Source organism: Panthera onca, chromosome E1 (assembly GCF_046562875.1).
Source record: "Panthera onca isolate mPanOnc1 chromosome E1, mPanOnc1 haplotype 2, whole genome shotgun sequence".
NCBI lineage: Eukaryota > Metazoa > Chordata > Mammalia > Carnivora > Felidae > Panthera > Panthera onca.
This window is the reverse complement of record NC_138352.1, coordinates 40,185,129-40,212,714: the sequence shown is the minus strand read 5'-3', so window position 1 is coordinate 40,212,714 and position 27,586 is coordinate 40,185,129. Positions and strand designations below refer to the sequence as shown.

At 52.4% G+C, this 27,586-nt stretch overlaps 2 protein-coding genes across 3 annotated transcripts; one reads left to right on the top strand and one right to left on the bottom strand.

Moving 5' to 3' along the window:
* MMP28 (matrix metallopeptidase 28) lies at positions 1-24,780 on the top strand. 2 transcript variants are annotated; one of them, XM_078437456.2, is made up of 8 exons: positions 4-468; positions 11,878-11,957; positions 12,168-12,355; positions 17,489-17,713; positions 19,682-19,927; positions 21,189-21,338; positions 21,633-21,800; positions 22,637-24,780. In XM_078437456.2, the coding sequence occupies exons 1-8, from the start codon at positions 358-360 to the stop codon at positions 23,029-23,031; spliced, it is 1,563 nt and encodes a 520-aa protein (XP_078293582.1). In that variant the 5' UTR covers positions 4-357; the 3' UTR covers positions 23,032-24,780. The 2 variants fall into 2 exon arrangements, with proteins under 2 accessions (XP_078293583.1, XP_078293582.1); XM_078437457.2 differs by lacking the exon at positions 21,189-21,338 and having other exon boundaries at positions 1-468.
* On the bottom strand, positions 24,401-27,476 carry CE1H17orf50 (chromosome E1 C17orf50 homolog). Its single transcript, XM_060646666.2, has 3 exons — positions 27,374-27,476; positions 25,154-25,490; positions 24,401-25,060 (listed from the first exon to the last, which is right to left on the bottom strand). Exons 1-3 carry the CDS (start codon positions 27,384-27,386, stop codon positions 24,850-24,852), a joined length of 561 nt encoding a protein of 186 aa, XP_060502649.1. The 5' UTR covers positions 27,387-27,476; the 3' UTR covers positions 24,401-24,849.
* Between the last annotated feature and the right edge of the window lie 110 nt (positions 27,477-27,586).

The window sequence follows — 27,586 nt, the reverse complement described above, 5'->3', positions numbered from 1 at the left end:
GGCTCCGGGACTGCGGCGCGTTCCAGCGGCGGAACGGAGTGGGTGGGGCCGGAGTGCCCGGCCCCCGCCCCTCCTCCCTCCCTTCCTCCCTTGCCTTCCAGGTCCCCCGCCGGCGACCCGCCGGCAGGCACTGCCTGGTCTGCACCACTTGGGGCCGGATCCCCGCGAAGCGGCCAGAGGGGCGGCCCCGCGCAGCGAGCCGGGGCCCCGGAGCGCCCCTAGGCCCTCCCTCCTCCGCGCGGGGGCGGCGCAGAGCTGGAGCATCCGCGGGGTCCCGGGCACCACTGACCGCCTCGGGCAGCCGCGCACTCAGCGGCTCCCCACGTGCCCGCGCCCCGTGGCGGGGGCGGCGGCGAGATGGCGGCGCGTGTCGGCCTCCTGCTGCGCGCCCTGCCGCTGCTGCTGTGGGGCGGCCTGGACGCCCAGCTCGCCGAGCGCGGAGGCCAGGAGCTGCGCAGGGAAGCGGAGGTAAAGGATGTGTGCAGGGCGGAAAGGGAGCCGAGGGCTAGAGACCCCCCAGAACTTTGCAGTCAGGTCACCCAGCCGTCCCATCTGAGCCGGCAATCTGCACTACCCTCCCGGTGTCCGCGCTCTACACACTTGCACACAAAGAGTCTGGGGAACATTCTCCCCCGTGCCAGGGCTGGGACCACCCAGGCACGCGGATCTGCATTGATTTTCCCGGACGGGGGAAGGAGGGAGCGACAAGATGGGACAGGCGGGCAACAACAGAGAGAGAAGTGGCCTCTGCACCCTAGTTTGACACGGACCTACTGCCCCTCACCGCCTAGGCTGGGGAGACTTGGCCATTCATTCATCCGATGCCCCGAGCCTTCCCAGAGGCTGCAAAGGCCCCCAGATTGGTGAGGTGGAGAGAGTACCGCTGACTGGCCAGGGACACAGGAGACAACACTGGCTTCCTGGGCTGGTACTGCCACTGAGCCAGCGGCTTGTCAGCGCCCAAGCTCGGGACTAGTTTCATAACCTGTAAAATGGGTAAGAATATTACATATAGTCTCAAGGATTGCTTCTAAGGAGCTTTGGAACAGTGCTTCAGGACCGAATTTGACAAAGGGGGCAGAGAGTTGGAGGTGAACCTTTAACACTTCCCATTTCACTTTCCTTCTTTTGGAATTCAGCTGCTTGCTGTAGATTGCACAAGGGGAACTTTTTGAAGGCAGGGGTGGGGATCCACTTGGGGTATCTATTTTCCAGATAAACATGATTGTAATAATACATCAGTATCCATCTCTGTCTGTATTCGCAAGATTAGAACTGGGGTCTCCACTATTTTAAGAAGTTCTAATTTTTTTTTTTTTTTTTTTTTTTTTTTTTTGAGAGAGAGAGAACGTGCCTAACACAAGCGAGGGAGGGGGAGGGGCAGAGGGAGAGAGAGAGATCTCAAGCAGGCTCCACTGAGGGCTTGATCTCATGAACCCAAGATCATGACCTGAACCAAAACCAAGAGTCCATCGCTTAACGGACTGAGCCACCCAGGTGCCCCAAGGAGAAGTTCTAAGTTCTTGAGCCCAGTGCTCTGCCCTGAGACTCTTGCTCCCTAAGAGCTTCTTTCCTGTTCTGAAACTGCCAGCCAAGAAATTCTCAGTACCTCCCATTCCTCTTCCTAAGAAGAGGCATGCTGAATCTAGTAAACCTACAGAATGAAGAGGCCCCCATTGAATGGCTCTTCATCCCATCAGCCAGCTCCCATCACTATTCTGGAATATTTGGAAATTACCTTATTTCAACAAGGGGGGTCCTGTGTCAAACTCCTTCACCTGCTCCCCTTCCAAGCACTGGTCTCTTGTTCTGTGCTCTCTGCTTTTGCATGTTTGGGAATCACTGTGTTTCACTGAATTTTGAAACTTACAACATCAAGTGCACAGTTCTCATGGCCCCAGGAGAAGGCTTCTGTCTACCAAGCCAAGTCCTATTAAGAGTCCCGCCCCACCTCCCCCAAAGTCTGGGTCCCAGACAATCCTTGGCAGGAGAACAGAGACAATATCTCTGCCACCCATGCCTGTGGTGGCCCCAGATGGAGAGAATTTTATCTTGGGGTGTGCTTGGGAAGCATAATACTAAGCAGATTGGGTCTCTTGCAGTCTATTTAACATAAATTGGGGGAAGGGGATTTTTACCTCTGAGAACAAGAAATATTTTAAATGTATAAAAAATCCTGGAAAAGTGTAATGGGTGTGTATGCATCTTTATATGCCTAGGCATGTACATATGTATGTATATATAATGCAGATTGGGGGGTGTGAGTGTGTCTGTGTGAGCTTCTGTATATGGTCAATTGCATCAGCTTCAGTGTCAGACAGACCTGTGTGCAAACCATAAGTGAATCATTTAATCTCTATGAAGTTTTCTTCTCTGTACAGAGGAGGTTAATAATAAATGCCTATTTCATAAGACTGCTATGCGGCTTCGTTGAGATAATGTATATAAAATGCTCAACACAATGCCCAGTCCATAGAAAGCAGTCTATAAAAGGAAGTTGCTTTCAATATTGTTGCTGTTATTATTTATCTTTATCATTATTTTAGAGAACGGATTAAAGTCCTGGCTTGGTGACTTAGGTCTCCTAAAACAATAACACAGGGCAAAATATGTGAGGCAACTATTTTCAGCATCGGACAAGAGGCAGCACAGGGCTATAATTCCTAAGAGATGGTGTTGCAGTTACTATGGCTACATTATAAATGACCCCAGAACTTAGTAAAGTCAAACAAACATTTATTATGTTCATAGATACTGTGGGTCAGAATTTCAAACAGGGCACATAAGAGCAGCTTGTCTCTGCTCTACAATGTCTGAGGATGGGATCATCTGAAGGCTCGCTGGCTGTCAACTGGGGGCCACGATTTTCTCCTATGGGCCCATCCACATGGTTTCTCCATGTGGGCTGGTTTGGGCCCAAATGTGGTGGCTGGGTCTCCAGGATGAGTGTGCTGAGAGACAGAGAGAGGGCAGAAGTCCTATCCTCTTTATGACTGACACTAGGAAGTTGCACAGCATTGCTTCTGCTGCACCCCATCGATCGGCTGGAGCAGTCACAAGCTCCAGATCAAGGGGAAGGAACACAGACCCCACAACTGGTGGCAGGAGTGTTGAAGTCATTGTAAGAAGAGCATGGGAATGTTCTTATTGTTGTGGTCACTTGGGGAAATACAACCATCCACAGAAGGGAACCACACAAAGTGAGCCCCGTGATCACCCTGGCTCTTTGCTCAGGTATAATTCCCTGACTGCGGTACAGAGCTAGACCCCCAAGCAAAGCACAGCACTCCTGCTGAGCTTGTGGGCAAAGTTCAGAATTCAGGACAGAGAAGGAAAGAAAGAATAAAAACCAGCTGTGTGATCTTGAGCTAGTCCCCTCACTTCTCCAGGCTACAGTTTCCTCCTTTGTTAAAATGAGGGAGTAAAATTTCTTAAATGACTCTCCCAGAGCTAACATTCTTTGGCTTTGGTGTGTTTGTGTGCCAGTGCCTGTATGGGTGTGTGAGTGTGTGTCCGTTTCATCTGCCTGTGTGTCCATGTCTGTCTGTGTGCATGTGTCTGCATTCCCATTCCCATGTCTCCGTATTTATCCCTGCGTCCTGTGTGCATGGCTGTATGTGTCCCTTGTATGCATTCAAAGTAATAAAGTTGAGGGTTTTGCAAAGTGGGCTTTGCCTAGGAGGAGACTGACTGCTCACAAAGCTACATTATGAACAAGTTCATTGTTGCCCACTTGGGAAAACTAGGGCTGCTTACGAGACACTAGTGAGCAGGAAGGGCCTCCACTGCTGAGTTGCAGGATTGAGAGTTGATGAATGACCTCATCACCCTGGCCCCCCTCCTGATCCCAATCAGGCCCTATTCTGTTTTTGGGTGACACAGACTGTCCCAAGGGATCTACCTACTGTGCTGTGCTTGGACCTGCTTTAAAACACCCAGGTGGTACATCCAAGACCTGCCTTCCCCTTGGTGGTCTATGCATATCTGCATAGCTACTCCCGTTGTGTCAGTACAATAAGGGGCTGGCTAGTTCATTTCTCCAGGGAAACATTGGAGCTTCTGTGGAGTCTCCACCCCCAGATGCAGTGTCTGTTTCTCATACCCCAGAGCTATTCATTTGACTTTTTGTGAGTCAGAAGCCTAGAAGCCCGGGCGTGGAAGCCATTCCTCAGCTCAGCTCAGTGACTCATGGATGCAGGGTAAATAGAGGCTCTCAAGGGTCCCAGAGAACCATGAGTTGGTGGAAAAGCAGTAGTCAAAACAGTAGAAAACCAAGAAATCTAGCAAAAGCTGGGTGGTGGAAGCAGGAACATAGCAGCAAGATAGGTAGACAACTCTGGTTAGAGCATGATTTCATGCCCTAAATTTAGCCCTGCAATCCTAGTGAGGACCATTCAGTATGATTATTTGGCGTTAGAAGAAGTACAAGAGGGGTCTGGGTGGAGACTGACCAGCTAATTTTTTCCAACTTCCTTAAGGATGCAAAATGAAAGAAGCGGGGAATACAGCAAGAGATATCAAAGCTACTCCCAGACAGAACTTTGTGAATATGAGACTAGGGACAAGGGAAAGAGGGGGGACAGGCAGGGAGTCAGAGGGAAGGGGAAACTTTGCCCAAAATAAAGGGAAAGGGTCTGAGCTGGTCCTACTGCCCTGGGGCCTTCCGTAGACTCCAGGAGCCAGAGAACAAAGGCAAAGCATCCCGGAAACATGTTTGTCTTTGGGAAGGAACATGCTTGAGTCCTGATGAATGAATACCTGTAGCTTGTCAGAAGACCTGTTTGGGGTGTGATGGGAGATGTGATCCCAGCTTCTATTGAAAGCCAGAGTCCACCACCTAAACATCTTCTTTCCTCTGCTCTGCCCCTGAACCTGCTTGCAGAAGAGGTGGGAGGAATCCAGCTAGAAACATCCCCAGCTTTGCCTTTTTCTCATTTAAGAATTGTCTCCCCAGTGGAGAGAGCAGGTTGGAAGCTTTGCCTTCAGTTTTAAAGCTTCTGAGTCACTTGTTTGAATGTCAAATAAGACATCCAGGGATAGGTAGAGAGGATCTGAACTCACTTAGGATCCTTTAGCAAGGCACTGCTTGCTCTCCTGAGACTTTCTTTCCCCATCTTTAACATGGGATTAGCAACACCCATCCTGCCTATGTTCTTGCAAGGTGATTCTGAAACTCAAAGGTGGAAACCCCTTAAAAGCTCTGCACTAGTCAAGGACTCACTGTGTTCCTGATTACCAGAAAATATTTTTATTTCTAGAACATGCCAAGGCAGAACACCAACTATCATCCCTTGCATCTTGACTTGGTTAATAGTGCTCAAGATGTATTGAATGACAAAGATAATCACAGAGTCACTCTGGAAAGAATGAAATCACAATGAAAGGTGATACGAGATGAAATAAGTCACAGGTAAAGCAACATGGTTTCTGCATGAGCTTGCCATTTTGCAATTTAAAAAGTCTTGGTCTCAGTTTTGCTCCTGCAGTTCTTTGATACTGAGGGTATCACGGCCACTCTTTAGATGTAAGACTGGGCCCTGCCCTTCCTAGACTTACCTAACACAGTTCCTTTCTAGCAATAACTCTCTGTGACTATAGTGGGGGACACAACGTTTTTAATGGGGCAACTATCATAAAGCTTTCCCAAGGCATGTACTTACTGGATTTTTACCACACTCCTGTGAGAAACCTAAAGCATTCTTACCCCCATGTCACACTTTGAGTCACAGAGAGGTTAAGTAACTTTGTCATAGTTCACGTAGCTAATCAGTTACAGAGGCAAGGTCATGATGGTAGATTAAGGTGGAGTACATTTTAGCTCTAATCCAACTCTCTCATTCTATGGAAGAAGAAACTGAGGCCCAGAGAGGCACAGAACTTGCCTAAGGACACACAGTTCTTAGTAGCAAAGGAATAAAACTCAAGACACAGCCCAGTGCTGTTGCCCTGGCAGGCCAATGACTCAGAATTCTCGACTCAGGCCTCAATTCATTTTGCTACACCTCATTGCTAGTCTTGCCTTGATACAAAATGACCAGAATTTCCCCATCCCTCAAGCACTAAAGGGGCTGGGCTCTACACACCCTCCCAAAGCAAGTCAGGACAGATGCAAGGCTAGAACCCCAGAGTTCCAATTCCACTCAGCTTCCTGGGTCCCAGGGAGAATCATTTTCATTTTACCCAGACACCACAGCCCCTCCCAGGACTTCTTAGAGACGACTCCCCGGAGAGGCGGCCCCAGCCCTGAGCAAGTGGGTGAGGCAGGTTGTCACAAGCTTCTAGGTCTGAGCAGGGTGAATCACGGAAGGGCACAGTCCTCCACCTTCCTCTCTGCTCAGTTCAAGCGTTGGGATCTGCAGGAGAGAGGATGGGTGGAGAACAGGGAAAAGAGAAAACGTGGTGTCTGGAACTGCAAGGCTGAGAGGAGCTGCCAGGACACAGCCTCCATGGGGGTGACCCCAAGTGGAGCTCAGGGGGTCCCTAAGAGATCCCAGGAAAAGCCCTAGGAAAATGACAGCCCAGAAGGGAAATGACACCTCCAAGGTGTTAGTGATCAAGCTGGAATGAGAACAGGAGCTCCACCTCCTAGTCCTGTGTCTCTTCCTGGGATCCCTTGGCCACACTGTCACCTGCCCCACACCCCTGCTCTTTATCCCATGCAGACAGGGCATTTCTGTCACCTTGGCAGGCAAAAACTGAGGCTTGGCAAATGAGCTCACAGAAGAGAGTTAGGGGACAACACCCAGGGATGTGGCTCTGCCTCCTCTCTGCAGGACTTTAGAGCCCTCAGCACTGAGGACATGAAGGGGCCCCTTCTTATATGTAATTTTAAAATGTTCATATTAAAAATATTAACGTTCATGGGGCGCCTGGGTGGCTCAGTTAGTTAAGTGTACAACGTGGGCTCAGGTCGTGGTCTCAGGGTTCGTGAGTTTGAGCCCCATGTCAAACTCTGTGCTGGCAGCTCAGAACCTGGAACCTCCCCCCTCTGCCCCTCCTCCCTCGCTTGTGCACTCGCTCTCCCTCCCTCTCTCTCTCTCTCGTAAATAAACATTAAAAAATTAATGTTCATATTAAAAATAAAATAAGTATAAGGGAATCCTTAAGTTCTGATCATTGCTATTATAATATTTTAGTGCTTTTATGGAAATATAGAATGTCAAATTCTTAAAATTTATTTTTCTCATTCCTTTGTTGTCTCTTGGCCTGGTCATGTGCTCACACAGCCTCCTGGGAATTCAGCTCTGGCTTGCAACCCGCAGGGTCCCAGAGACCAGTCAAGAAGAGAGGCCCAGGATTTCCTCTCTGAAGGACCCCTAAAAAAAAAAAAAAAGGCCTCCACCCCCATCCTGCCCTCCACACCACCGTGCCTGCCAAAGTACCAGGCGCGGCAGCCCAGCCAGGAAACAGGAGACGCCGCTAGTCAGTACCCCCTCCCTTCTCCTGCACTGTCCAAGGCCTCATAGTTCCAGAACCAGAGCCAACTTTCTGATAAGGGCTGGGCGGGCTTGCGGGGAGGAGCACAGGGAGTGCCAGCTTGTTAGCCTGTGACCCAGCCTCTCCCAAGTCACTCGGCAAATCTGCTTCTAAGGGACATTGATTTCCTGGCTTCCTTTAGAAAGCCTGGCTGGGCACCTGGGGCACCTGGGTGGCTCAGTTGGTTAAGCGTTGAACTTCAGCTCAGGTCACGATCTCATGGTTTGTGGGTTCGAGCCTCGCATCGGGCTCTGTGCTGACAGCTCAGAGCCTGGAGCCTGCTTCAGTTTCTGTCTCCCTCTCTGTCTGCCCCTCCCCACTCGTACTCTGTCTCTCTCTATATATAAAAAATAAACATTAAAAAAAATTGTTTTAAAGCCACTCTATCCATCCTCACCGAGGGAAAGGGAGGAGGCAAGGAAGAGAATAAGGTACCTGGCTGGGGTGAGGCAAGTCTAAGATAGAGCACCTGAATGGAGAACAGAGGTGTAACTGCCTTGTTCAGAGCGTTCGTTTCCCATCTTGTTAGATGGGTTACATTCCAAAAGTCTGTTAGGTTTCTACTAAGGTAAATCAACTAGATCAACTGTTTATTGAGTATTTACTATGCACGCTAGATGTCCGTTGCTTTACTTCATCCTTCTGAGAATCCTTTGAGGCTATTCTTGTTTTCACATTGTGGGTAAAGAAGCAGAGGCTCAGAGATGTTAAGTAGTTTGTCCCTGGCCACCCAAAGTCAGGGTCAGGAACAGATGCTTGATTCCAACCCTGGTGGCTAGTCCATGATGCCACACTATTTTAGGCAATACATAGTCTCCAGATTAAGCCACTAGAACCCCTTTAATCCATTATGCATCCCCAAATAGTATACATTTGGAAAGAGAAAAAAGAAAATAGTACTGAAATACTAATAAATTAGTGCAGGAAAATAATCAAATGGACTTGGGGAGTATTCTTTTGTCTAGAATAAGGGTTCCTTATGGGAACCCTTTATTGAGAAGAGGATGTGGAGGTCGCTGAAGGCGGATATAATGAAATTCACAAAACAGAGGCTGGATACTTGCAAACGCTTAGGAACTTGCCCATCCTGGCTCTTAGTGTCTCATTTCATTCTCTGTTTGCACTTTTTCCTTGAAACAGCAGCTGTGATTGGAATTGATTTAAGAAATACAGCAGGAGCGCCTGGGTGGCTCAGTCAGTTAAGTGCCAACTTTGGCTCAGGTCATGTTCTCGAGGTTCATGAGTTCAAGCCCCATCAGGCTCTGTGCTGATAGCTCGGAGCCTGCTTCAGATTCTGTGTCTCCCTCTCTCTCTGCCCCTCCCCCTCCCCCGCTCATGAGAGCACGTGTGCACTCTCTCTCTCCCTTAAAAATAAAATAAATATTTAAAAAATTAATAACAATAAAAAAAGAAATACAGCAAAGAGGAGCACCTGGGTGGCTCAGTCTGTTAAGCATCCAACTCTTGGTTTCAGCTCAGGTCATGACCTTGCAGTTCATGAAATTGAGCCCCACATTGGGCTCTGTGCTGACAGCACACAGTCTGCTTGGGATGTTCTCTCTCCCTCTCTCTCTGTCCCTCCTCCCCTGCTCACTTTCTCTCTCTCTCTCAGAATAAGTAAACCTAAAAAAAAAAATATATAGCAAAGAAAAGTGAGTGAGAGGACAAGGAAGACAGAAAATTATTTCCATATAGGTAACACAGCAAGGAGGGTAAAATTGGAGACACAATGTGTGTCTGCATAAGAATTAAGCAGCTGAGGTGACATTTCTTTTAATCCATTGATGAGGCTTTTCACAGTGACAAGGGCAAGCAGGGAGCCAAGTGCATCGTTTCCCAGAAGGGTAGGGCTGGTGATAGGTGAGGACAGTGAGTCACACACTTCTCTCCACTGGCCTCCAAACACATGGCTGCGGGGAGAGCAACTTCCAGGTGTGTGAGGACAGGCAGTGTGTAACAGGCATTTGGGCCACAAGATGTTCTCCAGTTACACTAATTTCCCCGGAGGATCACATCCAGCTGTGATATCATAGTGGTCACATCATCTACATGCTGGAAGATTCTAGCTTCTCCCCTGAGCTTCAGGATCATACAACCAGGGCTGCCTGACATCTGAGTGTCCATCTTTGTCCCAACCACCCCCATCTGTTCCCCTCCTTGGTTTCCTCATACAGTCTATAGCATCGCCATCCAAGGCAAAACTTGAAGAGCCATCCTGGATTCCTCTCTTTCTTTTAAAAAAAAAAAAAACAAAAAACTTTTTTTGTGTTTATTCATTTTTGAAAGAGAGAGACAGAGCGCAAGCAGGGGTGGGGCGGAGAGAGAGGGGGACACAGAATCGGAAGCAGGCCCCAGGCTCTGAGCTGTCAACACAGAGCCCAACGCAGGGCTCGAACTCATGAACCATGAAATCATGACCTGAGCCGAAGTCGGACGCTCAACCGACTGAGCCACCCAGGCGCCCCCAGGATTCCTCTCTTTCTTTCATTCCCCACAATTAACCCGTCATCAAGACCCAAATAAAACTCCCATTTCCTACCTTGGTGACAGTCCTGCCTCTCCCTGTGGCCTCATCCCACATACTGCTTCTTCACACTTCTGTGTTCCAGCCTTCCTTCCACTCTTTGGACGCAGCAACATCGTTCCTAGCTCAGGGCTCTGCATTGGCTGCTCCTCTGCCTGGAATACCCTTTCCTACCTCATTGCATGGCCAGCAACTTCTCATTCTTTAGGGCTCACATAAACTCTCAGCTCTTCAGATGGTCCTTCTCTGACCTGGTGGTCCTTCTCTGACCTGGTCCTTCTTCCTCCTGGTGGAAACTTTCTATTTAAGTTATTCTCCATCACATCGCCCAGTTTCTTTTCTTTATAGTACCAAAAGTGCCCCCTTTACTTGTTATCTGGGTTTCTATTGTCTGTTTCTATCCACAAGTGTATAAGCTCCTTTAGGGGTATCTTGCTGACCATTGCAGGGTACCTAGTACATTGTATGAATTAACAAATGAATGCATGAAAACAGAGTGTTGCAGGTTCCTTTTTTTTTTAGTGTTTATTTATTTTTGAGAGAGAGCGTGTGCACAAGCAGAGGAGGGGCAGAGAGAGAAGGGAACAGAAGATCTGAAGCAGGCTCTGTGCTGACAGCAGAGTGTACAATGTGGGATTCGAGCCCACGATCCGCGAGATCATGACCTGAGCCAAAGTCCAATGCTTAACCGACTGAGCCACCCAGGCGCCCCATGTTGTAGGTTTCTAATTCAAACAGGTGTATTTAAATCATCTCTACACCCAGCAAGAGACTCAAACCCACAACCCTGAGATCAAGAGTAGCATGCTTCTCTACCTGCACCAGCCAGGCACCCCCCCAAAACGACTTTCCTAAGGAGCCAAATTTTTAGACAAACCGTAGAATTGAGAGCAAGTGCATTTGTTGTTCACAGGGCCTTAAATATATATGGCGGAGGGGGGGGGGGCGGGGGATGGGATTGTTTAGGAAGAAGCCAGAATTAGAAAGGGAATTAATTCCCAATCCAGGCATGACAAAGCCCACAGGTGACCAGCCCAACTTCTGATCAATACAGGGCAACTCCCTGAGCATCTGGGTGGCTCAGTCGGTTGAGCATCCAACTCTTGATATGGGCTCAGGTCATCATCCAGGGTCATGGGGTATAGCCCCGCATCGGGCTCTATGCTGAGAATGGAGCCTGCCTGGGATTCTCTCTCTCTCTCTCTCTCTCTCTCTCTCTCTCTCTCTCTCTCCCTTGCCCCTCCCCACCTCTCAAAAAAAAATAATAATAATAATAATAATACGGGGCAGCTCCATAGAGAGGAGAGATGCTTCAGGAGCAGAGTTGAGGCATATGAACAGCGTATATTTATATTTATAATAGCTACTCTGTATGGACCCCTCCTAGGTGACAGGCACTGTGTTGAGTACTTTGTATTCACTATTGTGATTAAGCCTCACCAAAAAGCCTGTAAGCTATGTACTATTTCTAAGCCCCTTTTACGGATAAGAAACCTGTAGTTTACAGAAATAGCTTGCTAACTGAGATTAAAACCCAGGCCAACGTGACTCCAGAGCCCCTAACTCCACTGTGCCGCATGCCCTGCTGTGATTGCTGACCATGCTGTGAAATATGCTGGGTGGGGACTGCTTGGCCAGTTTGAGAATGAAGGACACTAATGTTCAGAAATATTGAGTGACTTGCCCAAGACCATCAAGTTAGTCAGTGGTGGCCAGGAACTGAGTCTATATCCTTCTGACTTTGGTCCTAGGACTCCTTCCCCTTTGTTGAGATGAAGGTGAGATTGGGCATGATATATGTGCCACCGAGTCTCAGAGACCAAGGGAGGGGAAAGGATGCCACACCATGGGAAGGCTGACACTCCTTTCTCCCCCAGGCATTCCTGGAGAAGTACGGATATCTCAAGGACCAGGTCCCCAAAGACCTCACCTCGACAAGATTCAGCAATGCCCTCAAGTAGGATGGAGGGATGTGGGGAACTTGGGGTTGCTGGAGGGCAAAGCTTGGGTAGCCTCCTCCATCTTCCTGGGAGGCTGGCCTCCCACCTGTGTCCAAGGGCCACACTCCATGGCTCCCTCCCTTCTCTGTCCCCAGGGAAATCTCCCTGCCCTCACCTCCACCCCCTACCCTTGCTCTGTGACCCTTTATCTCAATTCCTCCTGACAGAGAGTTCCAGTGGGTGTCCCAGCTGCCCATCAGTGGCGTGCTGGATACTGCCACCTTGCGCCAGATGACACGGCCCCGCTGTGGGGTTGCAGACACAGACAGTCAGGCGGCCTGGACGGAGAGGATCAGTGCCTTGTTTGCTGGACGCCTGGCCAGAATGAGGCGGAAGAAACGCTTTGCAAAGCAAGGTGAGTGAGCCCTGTTTAAATCTAGCTGAGCTGGGATTCCTCAATACCTGGAAGCCCCGTGGCCGGAGAAAAACCCAGTTCAGCCTCCAAGGGGCTTTGTCTGTAAACTCTTCCCTAGGGCGAGAGAGGGGTGAGCAGTGGGTAAGCAGTGGGTGAGCAGGACCCCTCAACTAGAGGGCCGTGTTTGTGAACACAGACATTTAAAGCAGAATTACACCCACGTTGATGAATTTTCATTGGGCACATATTTTCCAGAGCAAACCCCATCAAGCCCTCCATCAGTTTGTGATGCAGGGCAGTTCAACTGTTGCCAACATTTTGCTTTATAGTGTCCCAAAGTTATTTTCGTCAGATTCAATGCCTTTTTCACAAGAATTCTTCAACAAGGACATGACCTATTGATCAGTTTTATTTTGTCTACAGCACATTTTAACAGCTTTGTTGAAATATAATTCACATACCATAAAATTTACCCGTTTAACAAGTACAATTCAATGGGTTTTAGTATATTCGCAGAATTGTGCAACCATTACCACCATCTAATTCCAGAACATGTTCATCACCTCAAATAGAAACCCCATGCTCGGTAGCAGTCACTCCTCCTCCCCCTCCCCTCCCCCCTACCTCCTATCCCCTCCCCACAGCCCCTCCTGGCCACAGGAAATCTACTTTCTGTTCCTAGTGGAACAGATTTGCCTCTTCTGGACATTTCATCACAGCTCATTTTACACACCACAGTTTCTGCTATTGTGATTTTCCTTTCGTAGTTTTGTTTTTATCTTTCCTTCTCCTCCTCTTTCTCCTTTTTGTCCAAATGCAATCTTCCAGGGTCAAAAGTTACAGATCTAAGATTTACGAAGATTTGATTACTTCTAGCAATTCTTCATCGATAACAGGTTTCACTGTGTGTGGTTTTAACATCTTGTTTGTACTAATTTTCTCTGATCGATGTCGGCAGTTCTTAAGATTTCCAACAAGATAGGCTTGTTCAGTCAGGCTTTCATCTACAATTGAGTTTTTACCATGAGCACTTTGGGTCATTGCCTCTTTTAATTTGCATTAACCACTTTCGCCGACGATATCTGTTATGAGCAGATCAGGAGGCACATAGGTCGTTTTTATTTCTTAGCTAATCCAGAAGGAAGTCGTGGGCGGCTCCCCTTAGCTACTGGAGGATGGCAGCGATGGGGGCCAGACTCTGGCTCCAGACATCCTTGGTGTCGACCTGTTCTGCATCCCACTGTGTTTCTGGACAGGCAAGGTGGAAGGCTCAGCCTTCCTGGAGCTGGGGCTCTGGGTTCAGCAGTGTGTCACTGCTCCATTTCCTCACCCAAGACCCAGGCCCTTTCTGCCTGCAAGGTAGAGATGGGCCCTGACCACCCAGGGGAAGGGGCTTGCAGTGGAGGGTGGGGGCAGCCCCAGACACAGTCTCAGCATGCCACCACCAGGCTAAAGGTGGTCTCCCAGAGAACTGGGACGATGCCTCCTGAGCATCCAGGAGCAGTAGGGAGACTTCCTTCTGGCGACATCTTCTCATGCCTTCTCAAGGGAGTATCTGAATCCGATGGAGTCCATTTGTCGCTGTTTAATTTGGAGCCTCCATCTGGGACAGAGATTCAAGCTAAGGCATCTCCCAGGCAGGTGGCCTTGCCCTGCCAGCCTGGCCCCATGCCACTGTCTGACACTGACCCCTGGCCCAGACAGCAGTGGCCAAGTTGGGCAGGGACTGTCCCTCTTGCTCACAGCGTGACCCGAAGAAGCTTGACATCCTTTATCCCCTAGGGGAAGAGGTTCCCTAGAAAGGAACTGTATGCTTGGTAGACACTGAACACTTCCTATGTTTTCCTTAGGAAAGAAAATGTAATAATAACAGTTGACCCTTACTGAGCATTTATGATGCGCCAAGCATGGTTCTAAATGGATTAACTCACTTAATCCCATAACAACCCTGTGAGATGGGTGCCATTTATCCTCATTTTACAGTTAGGCAAACTAAGGGACAACGAGCTTGGGGAACTTCCCCAGGGCCACATAGCCAGGGTGTGGCCAAGCCTTCTTGTCATTGGGAAGACTGAGTGAGATTCCACATGTGAAAACCCCAGAACATGGGTAGGTGCTTTAAAAATGTGGATTTCCAGGCCCATGACTGTCTATTCTGTGGAGAATGCTATGTTGACAAAGTCGGGTTCAAGGGTACAGTTGCCGGACAAAATACAGGATGTCCAGTTAAATTTGAATGTCAGATGGACAAAAAATAATTGTTTTGTTCTCACTTTTTATTAAAAGAATTATTTGTTATTTATCTGACATTCAAATTTAACTAGGTGTTCCATATTTTTAATTGCTAAATCTGGCAACCTCATTCTGAATGTCTGGTCCGCTCTGTGCCTGCAGGGGAGATTTTCAATCCCCCTTGGTCCTTCATGGAGCTGGTGGGGGGTTGGGGCTGGTGGAGGTTGGGGGGCGGGGCACAGGGGTGAATCTGGTGGGGGTGGAGGGGATACAAGGGTGAATCTGGTGGGGGTTGGGGAGGCACAGGGGTGGATCTGATGGGAGTTGGGGGACATAGGGGTGAATCTGGTGGGTTTGGGGGACACAGGGGTGAATCTGGGGTGGAAAAGGAAGGAGAAGTGAATGGATATTTACTGAGCACCTACCATACGCCCAGCAGCTATATGTTGCCATTTCATTTGCCATTTCATTTTTACCAGAAACAAGTCTTATAAATTGCACTTTGCAAATAAGGAAACTAAGGTTTGGAGAGATTCCATAATTTGCTATGTAAGGTTATAAGCAGAAGTACTGGGATTCCAACCCATGCTCTTTCCTCAGTATCCATTGCCTGTTAGACGTCAGGACTCCAGGGTCCTCCCCCAGCGAGGTGTCTGCACTCCTCCTGGTGTCCTTTACCTTTCCTCTTCCCTTTTGGATTTTGGAGCAAGGGTGTGGGGGATGCACTGCCAGGTGCTTCTGTGGCCTAGAAGTCGCTACAGAATCCAGCCTTGCCTGGCCCGGAGTTCAGGATGGGGCCGGAGGCGGCCAGCCTGCTCTAGGATGGACAGAGGGCTCAGGCTGCTGGCCAGGGCATTCCTTCCTTCCTGGCGGGCACACCAACAACCCCTCCCAAGAAAAATTAGCCATTTTCTTCTCTCAGTCCTGTTCCTGTTTGTCCTCCCCATCCTCCCCCAAACACATGCACACACACACACACACACACACACACACACAGATTCAGAGGATTTTTATCCTGCGAGCTGTCACCTTCCCTGGCTACCTATAGTGAGAGAAGTGCCCACCCTCTCCCTTTCTTGTCCAGGGAGTAAGCCTACCCTCCCCCACCATTGGCAAAGAGGCAGAAGGAGCTGCCTCACACTTCTAGAAGCTTGAAGGTGGGCGGGGAGAGTCTGGGGGTCAGACATCCACAGTGAGGTGTGGAAGTGCCCAGCGCCAGCCAGTCCAGAGCCCTCTGAGGCACCTCTGGACCCCAGACCTTCCCTCTGCCTTTCTTTTCTCCCTCCCTTCCTAAGAATCCCTCCCTCTTCCCTCCCAGAGGCTGGGTCACTGGGAGGGGTTGGGTGGCCGCCAGGCCAAACAGGCCCAGGGAGGCAGCATTGCCTTGAATGGAGCTTGGCTCAGGGTGGGAGAAAAGACCCGCCCCTCCCCCACTTCCATGGGGGATGAAGGGGGGCGAGGGGGAGGGAAAGGGCATTCAGCTCCTCTGCTCTCTACCACCCTCCCTTCCATCTGGAGAATTTCAGCTCATGCAGAGCCCCTGTTTTGACCGAAAGGAGCCATGTTTACACAAATGTACAAGCCCTGAGTCTTAGCAAATGTGCCTGCTTACCTGTGTGGTATAGTGGAAAGTGCACAGTGTCAGATGTCAGGGCCTGGGCTCAGGGCCTAGCCTGGCTACTCACTCATTCTGTGACCCTGGACAGGTCCCTTCCCCCTGGTCTCAATTTCCCGAGAACACAGCAGAGAGGTTGGTAAGGAGATGGCCAACCTTCCATGACTTTAGCCCTCTTCCCCAGTTTGGGCAAGGACTTCCCCAAGACAGAAGGACAGCAGGTCTGAATCTTCAATTGTTCCTCCAAGGAAAGAGAGGGCTGTGCTCACTGGCCTGGCCACCTCCTTGTCACCCATATATCAGGAATTCTGGTCCATTTGGGAAACTGGGGCCCCCAAAATAGCATGATACCTGTGCACTCCCTGGGCCCATGAGGTCTGCCTCTGAGCTGTGAATCTTCCACCACCTGGGATCACCGTCTCAGCCCCTGAGCTTACAAGGCTCAGAAATAGTCTGTGAAAAACTAGGGTTCTGGACCTTCTAAGCACCCTGGTCCTGGGTGTGTGGTGAGCTGTAGGGGGACTCAGTTGACCTGAGGTTTGGGCAAGAGTCCAGAGTCTTAGGCCTAAGGGAGGAATTACAATTCTGGGCAAAGGAATAGAAACTCGTAACTAAGTGGAGATGGAAAAATTTCTCTCTGTCAGTGAGTGACAAAACACACCCTTTGTTCTTATTTGTTTTCACCTCCAAGCTCTTGAGAGTCCCTGAGGAAGTGGGGGGTGGGGGCTAGGGGTCAGGGAAAGACGCTAATAAATGGGTCTTGGTAGCTTCTCTGGCAGCAGGCCTGAGGCACTGGAACGGGAGGGGCAGGTGGGCCTGAAGAGTAGAGAGGAAGAAGGGGTGAGAGGGGGTCACAGCTGTGGCCCCGGTGGCCCCATCTTTCCTTCAGCCCCTGACACAGTAGGCAGGGGTAGGGATTTGTCACCAGCAAGAGATGCAGACTTGTTTTCAGGCCCAGCCCAGGCTGTGGGGAAGAAAAAGACCCCAGACCAGAGAGTCCTTCAGGTTTTGGGGGCTCTTCCTGGGCAGAGATCACATTTTCCCCGGGGACCTCCCCCGACTAAGCCACTAGACCGGAGACTCTCCAGGACAAAGGTAGTCCTGTGTGCAGGAGAGCAGCGTCTCCCCAGCCAGATGGGATCTTCCCAGGACGAGGGCTGTGCCTTTCTTGCCTTCACATCCAGGACTCCCTGGACGAGGGCCTGTCTCCCCATCATACGGGTCCCCGGGGACCAGCACCAGGTTCTTCAGGCAGGTATGACTGATGTGGCCTCTCTGGCTGGCAGGCAGCAAGTGGTACAAGCAGCACCTCTCCTACCGCCTGGTGAACTGGCCACAGCACCTACCCGAGCCGGCAGTTCGTGGGGCTGTTCGAGCTGCCTTCCAGCTGTGGAGCAATGTCTCAGCGCTGGAGTTCTGGGAGGCCCCAGCCACAGTCCCCGCTGACATCCGCCTCACCTTCTTCCAAGGGGACCACAACGACGGACTGGGCAACGCCTTTGATGGCCCAGGTGCTGACACAGAGGCTCTCTCTCCCATGGCAGGAGGGGAACCCGGTAGAAAAGGCTGTCTGGGGAGGGAAATGGAGCCTAAACTCTCGCTTTGGCCTTGACCAAGCTGCACTCCCTTTTAAAGAGCCCTCAGGCTCCTCATCTGTAAAATGGGAACAATGGTTTCTGTCCAGTTGTGTGCCACATGGCTGAAAGGACAGCCAGATGAGCTTCTGCATGGAAAGTGCTTTGCAAATTCCAGAGTATTTTCTGGGAGAATCTTCTGAGGTCCCGTCATCCATCCTCTGCTTCTAGAGAGCCCCATACCTCTCCTGTCCTCCAAACATGGATATTCTCCAGACCAACACCCTGAAAACACCCAGAGGCCACCGCTACCCCATTCCTACCCTCCCTGCATCCACTACCACAGTCACTGCCACAGGGCAAGAGGCATTCTACCCCCTACCTGTCACAGAAGTGCTTCCCATTCCCACAGCCCAGACAGTTCTCCTGTTTGCCCCCAACCTAAAGGCAGCTTAAACTGCTCTCCTCCCATTCTGCCCAACACTGGCCTTCAGAACCTGAACGCAGGCTCCCTGTGCATCTCCTCCTGCTAATGAGGGAAGGAGACCTGATCAGATCCCTTAATGGTGGGGACTTGAGACCTTGCGTGGCCTGGGCAATAGGGCCCACACCTCCCTTACACTCCTCTGCTTTCCAACAAGCCCACTCAGAGCAAAGCCAACATCCAGGCCCTGCTGGTGGTACCCAGGGTAGGACTGGGAGAAATCTAAGCTTTTCAGGAATCCACATGTAACACATACGTATTCTTACATGTGAGTCACTTCACCCATGATATCTACATGAGATGTTTATGCCCACACCCAGGTGGGGTCCGGTGGCTAAGAGGGTGCTGGACTGGGAGAAAGCTCTCTGATTTAGAACAGGTGCTTTGTCTTCTTGAGTTTAGGCCTTCTCCCTCTGAAACCTGCCATCTGTCTCCCAGGATTATTGGGAGAATTGAATGGAAAGGGCTAACATTGCTCGAGGCATATTCAAAACAGGAGGCATGTATTCCTCGTATACACGGCCCATTCCCCACACTCCCTGCGGTTCTCCTTTAATGGCAGGCATTCCCCGTTGGCCTGGGCCCCAAGAAGGCAACGCTGGAAGCACCCTCAGCAGGCTTCTAGGCCAACATCATCGCTGCGCAGTTCACTGACCCCTGCCCCTGCAGAAAGTGAACTGTGAACAGTGAGGCCCTGGGAACTGCATGACTGATAAACTCCCTCTGGGGCATGTCACAAGCTCGAACATCACTGATCCAGCTCACTCCCTCTGCTCACTCCTACTACAACCTGGCAGGTAGAGACCCACAAAGGGGCCCTGGCAGAAGAAGGCAAGAACACAAAAATATATATATACTTTTAATTAAAGATACTATACACACCCATACACATATCCAGCACCCAGATCAAGAAACAGTACCAACATCCGTAAGGTCTCATCATGCCCACCTCTGGGATAACCACTACACCTATTCCCATATCTTTTTGAAAATAATTCCTATTCAGCATTTATTACGGGCGAGGCACTAAATATTATACGCAACACACACATATACCACATCCCTCTTTAATCCTCAGCATAACCCCGTGAGGAAGAAGCTCATTATCATCATTCCCATTTCAAATCAGAGGGGGTGCTACTTGCCCAAGGTCACACAGCTAGAAAATAGTGAAACCAGGATAGAAGACTAGGCAGTTTGGTCTCATGCTGTGTGTATACCACGCTGCCTCTTAGGTGCCTCCACCCCATAGCCTCGCCATCAGTTCACCGCTCCACAGTTCAGCCTCTGACAGACGTCGTTAGGAGGGGAATTATGCAGCAGAAGACAGCCACACCCACCCCTTGGCCCCTGCGCGGGACGGTGGAATTTGGGGGTGTCGCGGGCGGGTGGCTCCCCCTGACCCTCTGCGCCGCCTGCAGGGGGCGCCCTGGCGCACGCCTTCCTGCCCCGCCGTGGCGAAGCGCACTTCGACCGCGACGAGCGCTGGTCCCTGAGCCGCCGCCGCGGGCGCAACCTGTTCGTGGTGCTGGCGCACGAGATCGGCCACACGCTCGGCCTGGCCCACTCGCCCGCGCCGCGCGCGCTCATGGCGCCCTACTACAAGAGGCTGGGCCGCGACGCGCTGCTCAGCTGGGACGACGTGCTGGCGGTGCAGGACCTGTATGGTGAGCCCCCGCCGCCCTGCCTCCGGGGCCTGGACGCCCGCGCTGCAAGCCGGAGCCGAGTCCCCAGCGTGGGAACCCGGCCTCCCTGCCACCGATCCCTCCCGATCCGGAAGCCGCAGGCTCCCCTCAAATCCCAAAACCTTCGCGCTCCTGCTGTCCCCCATGCCTGGCCTCTCTATCCCGACTAGGTCCCGCGCCGCACAGCCCTCCCTTCCATGCAATTCCGGATTCCCGCCCAGCCCCGGTCTTGGCAGTTCCTCTCGCATCCCTGCCCAGTCACCCAGACCCAGCCAGGGGTCCCACGTCTTCCCCCATGCCAGCCCTCGCTCCCGCTCCATTTGCTCCCCCCCAGCCTCCCGCGTCGCTGACGCTGGTGCCCACTTCCCTCCAAGCCTGGGCCTCTGCCTGGAGGTAGACTCAGACGAGGTCTGCTCCCCAGGATGAACTGACCAGTGCTGCCGCCCAACCAGGGCTGTCCTCCCTCAGAGTGCATGGTGCGTGAGCAGGGCCGAGAGCCCATGCCATTCGTGCTGAGCAGCTGCTCTTGGGCAGAGCATTTACCCCCTGGGAGCCCTCAGTTTCACCTTCTGCGAGATAATAACTGCTTACCTCACAGGGCTGTAGTACTAGTGGCCATGAACTTCTCTTGTACCCTAAGAAACCTACACAAACAGCTGCTATTTCATGGATGTATATTACCGGCCAGTCACTTAACATGCAATACACTCACGACATAAGTATCCTTTTGTCCACTGAGGAGGAGAATGGGGCTCCGAGAGGTTAGAACACTTGTCCAAGGTCACACAGCTAGAAAGCTGTAGACCCGGACGCAGGAGCTGGTGCCAAATTCTAAGCTTGTTGGACTCTGCCTCAGTCTCCTAAGTGAAATAGTGTTGTAATTATTATAATTGCTGTAACTATCACAGCCTGGGCCCCCAAACCATGTCCTCATGCCATCTGTGTTGCCCAGGACTCAGGGAAGAGAACCTTCTGCCCTTCTTAGTGCCAAACTCTTGTTTGGTCCCCCACTCCAACGGGTCCCTCTCTCCCAGACTGTTGGGCAGAAGAGAGGACTTTTGAGTTTAGTGCTGTGGTTAATACCAACAACCAAGGACCATTCTTAACCCACCCCCACCCCCACTCTCCTTCCCTGCCTCTCATACCAGATAAAGATGAAAGGAGCCAAAGGGGAGGTCTTGAGCCCTTGACACCCGCCCCAACCCGTGTGTGTTCTTTCCCTCTTCTCTCCTTCCCCATGAAGGGAAGCCCCAGGGGGGCTCAGTGGCCATCCAGCTCCCAGGAAAGCTGTTCACTGACTTCGAGGCCTGGGACCCCCACAGAACACAGGGAAGGCGCCCTGAAATTCAGGGTCCTAAATATTGCCATGCTTCCTTCGATGCCATCACTGTAGGTAAGATGGTCCCACATGTGCCTCACTTCCTTTTTCCTTCCTCCCCCACATCTCCAGGGGTCTCCAGAGCTGGAATACAAGGTGGGGTTATGAGTAATAAAATCCAGAAATCCCAAGCCACAAGCATCCTGCAGGGTAGCAAGCCCACGCAAGCAAAACCCTGCTTCGTCCTGTGCACTTCCCTCTGTCCCAGCTGAGCAGGCCACATCTTCTCTCCTCTGCCTGGGAAGCACCTTCCCTGGAAGGAAGGCAGGAGGCCAATGGTCACTCCTCAACTCTCTTGTCTCCGGACAGATGGGCAACAGCGACTGTACGTTTTTCAAGGAAGCCACTTCTGGGAGGTGACACCGAATGGCAATGTCTCTGAGCCACACCCACTACAGGAGAGGTGGGCAGGGCTGCCCCCCCACATTGAGGCTGCTGCAGTGTCACTGGATGATGGGGACTTCTACTTCTTCAAAGGTACCAGCCCTGGGGCAGATGAGAAAATTGAGGCCTAGAGAAGGGAGGTGTTCTGTCCAAGGTCAACAGAAGGGAGGAGTCTCCATTCCAATCTGAACCTGTGACCCCAGGGACCTCTACTAGGAGGTTCCTTCAGTGATGGGTTGGGGGGCGTGGGTGTGGAGGTTGTCCCAGAGAGAGAGGATGGGAGAGCTGCAGAGAAGAGTCTAGAAGGGGAACAGAGAACCACTCCCGAGCTCTGCGATCCAGCGGAAAGTCCTACCTCCTTGGCATCCTGGCTGTGTAAGGTTGGGCCTGTCACTTAACTCTCGGACTTGAATTTCTTGAATGAGGAAAATAATCCCTCAGGTTTCTTGGGGAAGGAGAATTCAAACAGCATGATGTCTGAGGAGTGTGCAGTATATTGAGTAGTTTCATTCATCCAACAAATATTGAATGTCTTGTATTCATTAGACACTGTTGGAGGTGTTACAGCTACAGTAGTGAACAAAACAGAAATCCCTGCCTTCATAGAACTCTGTAGAAAAGATGGTGACTGGCCTTCCTGGTAGTCCACTCCCTACCCAGGGAGGGGCCTGCTTCCCGCCTCCCAGGGATGGGTTCCCACAGTGCCCTCTGCCCTCTGCTGACACCTGCTGGAGGTCTAGGCCACAACAGTCCCTCCGTACTGGGTGTAACGAATTATTAGTGCTGTGTGATCCATTTTGATTATCACAAATACTAACCACCTTGGGCTCTAGGATGAGGGGGAGCAGGGGAATGGGGGGACACAGGTGAGGTGGAGGACCAAAGGGCGAGAGCCACCCGCTCACCCTGGCTCTCCCGATGCCCTACAGGGAGCCGATGCTGGAGGTTCCGGGGCCCTAAGCCAGTGTGGGGTTCACCACAGCTGTGCCGGGCAGGAGGCCTGCCCCGCCACCCAGACGCGGCCCTATTCTTCCCTCCTCTGGGTCGACTGATACTCTTCAAGGGTGCCCGCTACTACGTGCTGGCCCGAGGTGGACTGCAGGTGGAGCCCTACTACCCCCGAGGCCTGCAGGACTGGGACAGTGTCCCTGAGGAGGTCAGTGGCGCCCTGCCCCGGCCCGACGGTTCTATCATCTTCTTCAGAGATGACCGCTACTGGCGCCTTGACCAGACCAAACTGCAGGTGACGGACTCGGGCCGCTGGGCCACAGAGCTGCCCTGGATGGGCTGCTGGCACGCCAACTCGGGGAGTGCCCTATTTTGAAGACGCCCCCACCTCTTAGTGAACTGATGCCCTATGGCCAACGTGTGTCCCCTGCCCCAGGGGCAAGCCCTGTCTTGGAAGCCTCTGAGCCTCCCTGCAGAAGACCAGACCACGTCTGCATCTGTTCCCTGAAGAATGTGCTCTCAAGACATTGAACTTTGTGGGATCAATCCAAGCAGAAGCCGAAAAGGGTCTCAAACCTTTCCCCAAAGGACTTTCCTCCCTAAGCCTTGGGGATTTTGTTCCTTCTGCTAAAGGTGCACTTCCTGTCCATGAGGCCGTGGCACTGGGCAACCGGGGAGGATGTAAAACTCCATGGAGAGGTTGCGACCACTTGGCAACCTCTCCTTCCCCTCAGGACCTTCTGGCTCAGTTCTTGGAGAATTGTCTTAAATGAGAGGCCTCACCTCCAGGAAGCTTGGGTGGGTTGGGTACAAGGATTTCCAACCTCAGAGAGCCTTGGGTGGGAGGGAAGGGGGTGGTTAGGACCCAGAACAAGAGGGAGACTGATGCAGGCCTGCTAGGCCTGACTTTTGGTGGGGGGTGGGGAGGCTGGAATAAAGAGGTGCCCCCCCCCCCCAGCTTCTGGGCCTGGAGGCGGGCATCAATCTTCCTTGGGATGGTTGCCAGTGAAGAACAGGTGGGGCACGAATGCTGGAGACGCTGGAACCATGTTCTTTCATCCAAGCCAAGACCACAGACTTCTGTGTGAGTAGTTGCGATGCGGAGAGGGGACCTGAAAAAGCAACATGTTCCTGCCCTCCCTTACCCCCCAGGCCAGATGGAGAGTCATGGGTGGCAAGGAGAGGACAGGGGCCTCTCTGGAGGGCTGCTCTGCTGCAGGCGCTGGGGTCTCTGCAGGCTGGGGGAGGCCTGGTACTCACAATGGCCCCATTCTTCGGGCCACACACGCAGCATTCCAGGAGCTCCTGCTGGCTGGCCAAGAATAGCTGGGATTCCTGGAGAAGGAACCAGCTCCCCAGCCTGTCTTCTGCCTCAGGCAGTCTCCGTCTTAGCATCTGGGTCTCTTGTCCTCCGCCCTCCACACCTGCCAGTGCCTCATTTGCACACACACTGACCTTGGCAAGACCAGGCTTCCAGCAGAAGGGGAGAAAGATCTGGCAAGATTCAGCCCTCAGCTCCCCACGGGCATTTCTGGCCCTGCGCCTTCATTTTTTTTCTCTGTGCAGTGGGGGGAAATGGCCTTTGACTGCCCTTGGATGCAAGTGCTTTGTTCCGCCCAGTCCTGGCGGGGATAGAGGGAGGAGGCTCTTGGCCTGCCCTTTTCCCTCTGGCTTGAACCCTGGGGAGGGGAAATGAGGGTCTTTATCACCCTCAAGGGAGCCGTCTGGCCCCCACCTCAAAGCACTGACACTTTGATTAAAGGCTTTATTGAATGAGGGGCAGGGGCAGGTTTCTCAGCGGTGAGGGAACCCAGGGGTTAGTTTCTCGAGGCAATGCCTCTGCCCACTGGGTCAGACGGACCTGAAATACCCAAGAGATGAATGTGAGGCTGTGCCAGGGGACGTGAGTCAGGTGGGCGGTAGGCACTGTGTGCCCCCCGGGGCGGAAGCCCTCGGGAGGCGCTAACGGAGGCATGGAGCTCCAGGTGATGCTGGGCTCAGCTTTGGGTGGACGCTCGGTGACAGGTGGGCCCACTTGCCGGCTCAGAGGAGGCGCTCCGGGCAGGGCGGCTCTGGGAAGGGGCTGTTCTGTGGAATGTGCTGGAGAACGCCCCGCGTCAGCGGAGAGGAGAAGGTGGTGGGGAGGCTGGGGTCAGGCGAGGACGGAGGGCACAAAGGCTGGCAGTGGGGGCGCTCAGGGGCCCCCGGCGGCCCCCGCGCCCCCCGAAGCCCGCGCCTCACACAGATCCGGGTGTTCCAGAAGGCAGTGCGCCACGTAGGCCGGGTGGCTATGCAGGTTCCTGCACTTCTTGCAGAAAAGGATTTCGCAGCGCGCACAGCCCCCGGCGCGCGGCGGCCGGCGCCACGTCTCCAGCACGCACCGCGGCTCCGGGAGGCTCCGCTTCCTGCGCGGGGCCCGGCAAGCTCAGTGCCCCGCGCGGTCCCCGCCCACCGCGGCCTCGCGCGTGCGGCCCGCCCCGGCCAGGGCGCGCCCTCACCTGTCCGCCGGAGCCGCCAGGCCGCCGAGCAGCACGAAGGGGCTGAGCCAGCCCCAGAAGCCGCTGTCCGCGCGCCGCAGCAGCGCCACCTGCTGGGTGCTGGACTCCTGGCGCAGCGGGCAGTAGGACACGGAGCCCCGCTCGCGACCCTCGCCGCCCTCCGCCTCCCGGCACTGCGCCTCGCCCTCGGCCGCCGTCTGCTCCCGCGGCCTCTCCTCCTCGTCCTCGTCGTCGTCGTCCTCCTCCTCCTCCAACCCCTCCTCCTCTTCCTCTGCCGCCGCAACCTCTCTGGCCTGCGGCTCTACCAGTTCCTTCTTCCACAAGGGAGTCTTCACTCCTGCGGGAGGGAGGAGGTCAGCGCGGGCCCGCTGTCCCCGGGGAAGAGTCGGGCACCCTGGCTATTGTCCACAACCCGACCCCCCAAAAAGACAGGAGCCTGAAGGACAGTGTGCACGAGACGCACCAGGCTAGTAGGATTTCGAAGAGAGGGTTACGGAGTGTGCAGGATTTTCCCGGGCGAGACAAGGCCTGCAGGGCTGTCCCCCCACCCCCCGCCATTTCCTAGGTTTCTACTCTTCCTTGCTGAGGATTCGGGGCAAGTCATGTCAAGCTCTGTGTCCCCATCTGTCAAAAGTGGTGCCCATCGTGAGGCAGGTATCAGGTCGCATCTCTGTAAAGTGCCCAGCCCAGGGCTTGCTGGGAGGCAATCATCAAGGCGCAGCAACGAGGGCTGCGAACCCGAACCCAAACCCAGAGGCTGTGCTGGCTCATCACCACCTTCCTTCTCATTGGCTCTAGGGTGGGAACTGATCTCTGTGTAGGCTGTCAATAAACATTGAAGTGCAGCTTTTCTAGAGAGTTGTTTAGATTTTGTTTTCTGGGTAGGATTTCCTTCTTCAAAGTGGGCCTTGCCTTAAGGAAGCCCAGCTGCGATGAGGAAAATAATTGAAAAAAGTGCCCCCTCTGGGCAGACTAAAAACCCCACTATATACAAACACCATCAGCACCACCACCTACAACAACAACATGGACAGGCCAGTTAAGAAAAGGAGTGGTGCTGGGAGTGAGCCAATTAGGAAAAGCCTCCTTCCGGGCTTGACCCCAATTGCCAGCTGGATTTCAGCCACCACTGTCCCTCCCTTGTTGAGAGCACAGACTTCATAACTCATCACAGTAGTCTTGGCAGGCAGGAAGTTCCCCCACCCGGGGCGGGGGGTGGGGGGCATTGAAAGTAACCTGGCCTCTACTGGGAGGTGTCCACTACTCAGCAGCCTCCCTCTCTTCCCCTGGCACCACCGTGTGCCCTGCTATCCGCTGGATCTGGGGAGCTGGACTTCTAACAAAAAGCAGGGGGAGGAGGGCAGGGAGGATACAACCGTGGTTTGCCCTGAAAAGGTCAAGAAAATTGCAATTGACCCCTGCCTGTCCTGTTTAAAGAGGTTGGGGACAAAGGAGAATGATAAAATTAGTGTTCCAACTCACATGTAATGAGCACCAACTCATTACGACTCACAGTATGCAATCACTGTGCTAAACTCTCCATACATTGTGCCCCTTCTTCTTCACAACCATCTCAGGCAGGGACGAGGTAGGTAACAGAGGGGCCTCTGAATTTCATCCAAGTCTTCTGAAATCTTTCCTCAAAAAAGTTTCAAAGATTCTGCCAGTTCTTGATGTTGCTGAAGCTGGAAAGTCAGGAACCACTGTACTTTTCTTTAGGAAAACACGCTAAGGAGCTTTTTGGTCGTAAAAGGCCAGACTTAGTGCGCAGCCAGAAAGGGATGCTGGAACTTTTTGAAATGGGAATAGGAAACGACGTTAGACAGGAAGGTTGGGACTTTGGGTGACAGGCTGTGGAGTTTGGACTTTGTCGTTCCAGGGTGGAGCCACTGGACATTCTGATGGAGGGACATGCTCAGAGCTGTGTTTTAGGATGGCCTCTCTGCAGGACAAGGGAGACCCACTTAGGCATCGTCACAGTGGTTCGGGCAGAGAAGACAAAGGTCCCGAAAACAGCAGGTGAAGATGAGGGAGCAGATGTCGAGAATATTCAGGAAAGAGAGAGGAGAGGGCTTGTACAAGTAACTGAGAAAAGGCTGGACTTCTACTCTGGCGTTGCTATGGTGATGGGTGAGTTGGTCCACACTGGGTTTGCATCCACACTTAACAGGAGTCAATGGCCCTGTCCTCAGTCCCCACCCTACCTCCAGCCCCACTCACCGTGCTTATCCATTCTTGCCAAGGCTGGGCTGTCCTCTTCCCCTGATCAGGGACTGGGATGAGAGGGAAGTCCCAGGACACATAGAACTTTGATCTCCAGGGCTTCTGTTGGATCACAGGGGGTGGGGCTAGAATTTTACCTGCCCAAAGGGTCCCACCAAGGAATAGCTGCCTTTTCTAGAGCCTCCAAGAACACTTAAACCTTGGCGTCCC